This window comes from Sarcophilus harrisii, chromosome 2 (assembly GCF_902635505.1).
Source record: "Sarcophilus harrisii chromosome 2, mSarHar1.11, whole genome shotgun sequence".
NCBI classification, from domain to species: Eukaryota; Metazoa; Chordata; class Mammalia; order Dasyuromorphia; family Dasyuridae; genus Sarcophilus; species Sarcophilus harrisii.
Genome location: NC_045427.1, coordinates 251,748,749 through 251,754,292, shown reverse-complemented (window position 1 = coordinate 251,754,292; position 5,544 = coordinate 251,748,749). Strand labels below are relative to the sequence as shown.

Genomic DNA, 5,544 nt, shown 5'->3' with positions numbered 1-5,544 from the left:
TATCAAATTTATTGGCATAAAGTTGGGCTAAACAACTAATTATTGTTCTAATTCTCTCTTCTTGGTGGAAAATTCTCCCTTTTCATTTTTGAGACTAACAATTTGATTTTCCTCTTTTCTTTTTCTAATTACCAACTATTAAAAACTATTTAAAAGCTAAAGGTTTTTTCATAAAACCAACTTTTAATTTTATTTATTAATTCAATAGTTTTTTTTTTTTAACTTTCAATTTTACTAATCTCTATTTATATTTTTAGAATTTCAAGTTTGGTATTTGATCCTAGCTAATTGTTTTCCCAAGTAGGTATTTTACATTTTTTCTATTTTTTCATTTTTTTGGTTTTGTTTGACTGATTTTTGATTTCTCATTGAGTCATTCGTTTTCATTTGCTTAGTTCTGATTTTTAGTGAATTATTTTCTTCATTTACTTTTTTTTTTAACTTATGTATTTGTCCAATTGAATTATTAAATGAGTTGTTTTGTTCTATGGATTCTTTTTCCATTTCACAAATTCTGTTTTTTAAGGAGTTATTTTCTTTTTCCATTTCACAAATTCTGTTTTTCTGGAAGTTGTTTTCTTTTTTCATTTCACAAATTCTGTTTTTCTGGGAGTTGTTTTCTTGTTCCATTTTGTCAAATCTATCTTTTAATGAGTTATAGACCTTTTCCATTTCACTATTTTGTAATGAATTTTTGTCAGATAATTTCTGTATTGCCTTTTCCAAACCCTCTTGCAAAGTTTTCAGTTTCTTTCCCCATTTTTCTTCTAGCTCTCTTTTAAGATCCTTTTAAATTTCTTCTAGGAGAAACTTGTGTGGGGCCAATTTATTGACATAAAGTCCTTTTGGGGACTTCTTCTGGAGACGATCTGCTTTTAGTCTCCTCAAGACTTGAAATCTGTTCTCTTTCACTATAAAAACTATCTATGGTCAGAGTTCTTTTTGCTTTTTGACTCATTTTTCTTTTAAACATTGAGATCTGTTACTAGGGCAAGGGAGATTGTCCAAGCTTCCTCTACAAGTGGCAGCAGCTGTACTGAGTCTGTGCTGACTCACTCCTGCTGCTAGGTGGGTGTTGGATGTTTTATAACTTCTCTGCTCATCTTCTGGTTTGCAACCAGGGCAAAGTAGTCAATACTGCTGTAGATTCCTCCTAGTAGATTCTCTGTCAGGTGGATCCCACACCATTCCAGGACTCTGTGCTGCCTGTGTTGACATTTGTGCTTGGCCTGCTTGCACTTGGCCAATCTCAAAACAGATCTTTTCTGGCGATCTTTGAGATTATCTTCTGCTGGTAATTTGTTGCACTCCCAATATTCATGGATTCTGCCAATCCAGAGCTAATTCAGAGGCTGGATTTGATAATTAGTCTGATGGTTGTGGGAGAAGATCAGAAAGAAACATATGTCCTCTCCGCCTTCTTGGCTCTGCCCCCTTAGATCACTTTTTTTTTTTTTTTTTTGATTCAATTGGTGTTAAGTGGACTTGCTCAGGGGCACACAGCTAGTAAGTGTCTGAAGCTGGATTCAAACTCACATTCTCCTGACACCATGCATGATGCTCTATTCACTGTACCCCTTAGCTACTTCTCTTTTAATTTTTTTGAGGGAAAGTCATAGTTATTTCCTGTTTATTTCTCATTCTTCTAAATCATTGATTCTTTTGGGGATTGGTGAAGAGATACAATGTGTTCTCCTCAGCAGGAAAAGGAAAAATTGTCCCTTTGAGCCCTCTTATTTTCTCTGACTTTTAAGAAAGGTTTATTTTAGGTAAGAAACCCATCTTCTTGCATCTGAGATATTGTGATGAAGAGGAATGAGATGAATCTGAAAACCAAGATTATAACGTTATTTCTGTAGTAATAGGCTGTGTGATTTTGGTCCAGTCCACTAATCTTACTGGAATACATCTTTTTTTTTTTTTGGTAAAATAAAGGAATTAAGCTAAATGATAACTAGAGTCATTTTTGTATCTATCTTTTTCTCTATTCAATTTTAACATAACCAAACATGAACACACAACATTTTGTTGGTTATAAAGAGGAATACAGGAAAGTTACAATGATAGATTTTCAAATTCTGAAGATGAAAGGAATCATTTAATTGAATGTTCATATTTAGTCAATATTGGAAATTATTTAGACCAACCTATATTATATCAAAATCCCCTCTACAATTCCCCCAACAAATTATCATTAGCCTTTAGTGGAAGACTTCAAGTTACAAGCTAATGACCTTTATAACCTATTCCATTTTGGAGGTAGTTTTAGTTGAGAATGTTTCTTTAGTTAATTCTAAGTGTTCCTTTCTGTGACTTCCTTTTGTTTCTTACCTTTCTACCATTTAGGGTTATTAATATGAATCTAATTTATCTTCTCAATAATAGCCTTTCCTTCATATAATTAAAGACAACCACCTTGACCTTTATTTCTCTTCTTCTGGCTAAACATTCTCAATTCTTTCAAAAAATACTCTTACAACAGTACCAATAGAAAAATCCATGTCTTCTTCTTCTGTTTTGTTTTTTCCCAAGCACTTGTTAAAACATTTTTTAAACATGTGGATGCGTTTTTAAATTCTGATTTCCAAATTCTATTGCTCCCTGCCTTCCTTCCCTTTTCTCTTCCTATAACTATAAGCAATCAGACATAGTTTATAAATGTGCAACATGTAAACCATTTTCATATTAGTCATTTTGTATAAGAAGATTAAAATTAAAGGAAAATGAAAGAAAGTGAAAATAGCATGTTTTAGTTTATATACAGACAATATGAGTTCTTCCTCTGGAGGTGGTTAGTATCTTCATCATTACTTCTTTGAGATTGTCATGGTTTATTGTATTGCTGAGAATAGCTAAGTTACTCACAGTTCTTCACTGTACAACATTTCTATTTCAGAATATGATGTGTCCCTTTGCATCACTGTTCATGTAAGTCTTTCCAGGTTTTTCTGAAATCATCTCGCTTATCATGTTTTATGGCCTAATGATATTCTATCAAAATAATATACTACACTTTGCTTAGCCATTTCCCAATTGCTGGATATCCCTTTGATTTCTAATTTTTAGTCATCACCAAAAGAGCTGCTAGAAATATTTTATTTATAAATAGGACCTATTTCCCATCTCCCTTTTTAATGCCTTTGGGACTTAGACCTAGCAGTGGTATTGTTGGATCAAAGTTCATGCACAATTTATAGCACTTTGGGCATAGATTTAAGTTGTTCTCCACAATGCTGGGTTTAGTTCATAGCTCCCATAATAGTATGGTGTGTCTTCCCATTTTGTCCCATCTCCTCCAACATTTATCAATCTTTTTTGGTCATATTAATCATTTACAATATCATACTGTTTCCCATGCAGCTCCTCTGGGAGAATAAGTTGTTTCTCCTCCTCCTCTCTTTCTCCTTTTCCTTATCCTCTCCTTTTTTTGCCTTCTTCTTCTTCCGTTTTTCTTCTTCTTTTCTTTTTCTTCTTCTTTTCCTCCTCCTCCTTTCCTTTTTCCAGTTCATTTTATAGATGAGAAAACTGAGGCAAAGAGGGTTAAATGAGTGGCTCAAGATCACATAAGTAATAAATGCTTGAGGCCAGATTTGAACTCCAGAATTTTATCCACTGTGACCCTTTGTTGTCTCTGTATAACATTACATTCACATAATATAATTTGTTTGGCCATTACACAAGTGATGGACACCCATTTAGTTTTCTGATAATTTTTACTAGAAAAAGAATTGCTGTGAGTATTTTTTTGACCTATGCTTTTCATCATTTTTTGATCTTTTTGGAATGCAGTGATATTTAAGTTCAAAGGGTATGTATAATTTAGTAATTTTTTTTGTGACAGAATCCCAAATTGTTTTCCAAAATGTTTGGACCAATACATAGCTCCACCAACAGTACATCAATGTATTGATTTGTCACCAGCTTCTCCAATAATTGTAATTTCCATTTTTGTCAGCATTTCCAAGAATTTCTTTTTCTCTTGTGACTTTTCCATTATTTCCTTTGCAATGCTTAATATCTAAGCCTTCTGAACTTGCTGGGGAGACAAAATAGAGCATCAATCTTTAAATCTCACACTATTAATATATTTTTTGTTCTTTTTCTGCAGATCATCTAATGTCTGTTAGGAGAACTGTCTCAATGGATAAAACAAATGACTCTTTGGTAACTGAATTTGTTCTCCTGGGACTGTCTGCTTCTTTGGAGATGAAGATTCTTCTCTTCTTATTTATTTTTTCATTCTATGTGGGAATTGTGTTGGGAAACCTTTTCATTGTATTCACTGTGGTTTGTGACCCTCACCTACACTCCCCCATGTACTTCTTGCTGGCCAACCTCTCCTTCATTGACTTGGGTCTATCTTCTACCACAGCCCCAAGGATGATCACTGACATATTCAGTGAGCATAAGGCAATTTCTTTCCCAGGCTGTATGATACAGATGTTCTTTGTCCATGTCATGGGAGGAACTGAGATGGTCCTACTCATAGCCATGGCTTATGACAGATACACAGCCATCTGCAAGCCCCTCCACTATTTGACCATAATGAGCCGCAAAACATGTATTTGTTTTGTAGTGACTGCCTGGGTGATTGGAGTGATCCATGCTGTGTCTCAGTTTGTTTGCATTGTAAACTTGCCCTTCTGTGGCCCTAACAAGATTGATAGCTTTTACTGTGACTTTCCTCGGGTGGCGGAACTTGCCTGTACAGATAGCAACTGGGTAGAGCATGTGGTCACTGCTAACAGTGGGCTCATTTCTATGGGCACCTTCTTCCTCTTAATCATGTCCTACATCTTCATCCTTGTCACTGTGAGACATCACTCTTCTGCTGGTTTGTCCAAGGCTTTCTCCACGCTGTCAGCTCACATCACTGTGGTGTTTTTGTTTTTTGCTCCATGTTTCTTTATGTATGTATGGGAATTCCCCACCTTATCATTGGATAAATTTTTGGCCATTCTTGACTTTGTTGTTACCCCACTTTTGAATCCTGCCATTTACACATTTAGGAACAAGGACATGAAGGTGGCAATGAAAAGATTGAGCAGGAAAATTGTGAGTTCCAAGGAGACATCATGATGAGTTTTATGAAATGAAATCAAGGGACACTTTAGGATTGTGTTCAATGCTTCCAGACTTGTGTAGGGTGTAGCATGTATATAGACATCATGGCCTAGAATACCCTAAGAAGATCTTTTGGATTTTAGAGATGTAGCTATTTTGCTCATCAGAAGGAATAGAGCAACACCCTATTCCTACCTTCTACTTTGTCATTTGGAACACATAGAGAAGACAATCTTAATTTCTGAGTTTAATGAATTCAACACCATCAGTTTTCATGTACCCCTTTCAGTGTAATATTGTTGTAAGAATCTGTACTTTCAATTATTCTTGGCTCTTGTTGGGCTTAGAAATAATCATCTCAGAAAAATAACATTTTTTCATGGAAATTCCATGGTCCCAAACTATATAGTACTGGTTTTTATTAACCAAATAACACAAGTCCATACTCCTTAGTTTTATATTCAGTGTCCTTCATATTAT

The 5,544-nt window shown here is 34.7% G+C and overlaps 1 protein-coding gene across 1 annotated transcript; it reads left to right on the top strand.

Moving 5' to 3' along the window:
- Positions 1-4,061: 4,061 nt before the first annotated feature.
- On the top strand, positions 4,062-5,317 carry LOC100918583 (olfactory receptor 4F15-like). The gene has a single exon (XM_003755739.3). It carries the CDS (start codon positions 4,117-4,119, stop codon positions 5,077-5,079), a length of 963 nt encoding a protein of 320 aa, XP_003755787.2. The 5' UTR covers positions 4,062-4,116; the 3' UTR covers positions 5,080-5,317.
- The last annotated feature ends 227 nt before the right edge of the window (positions 5,318-5,544 follow it).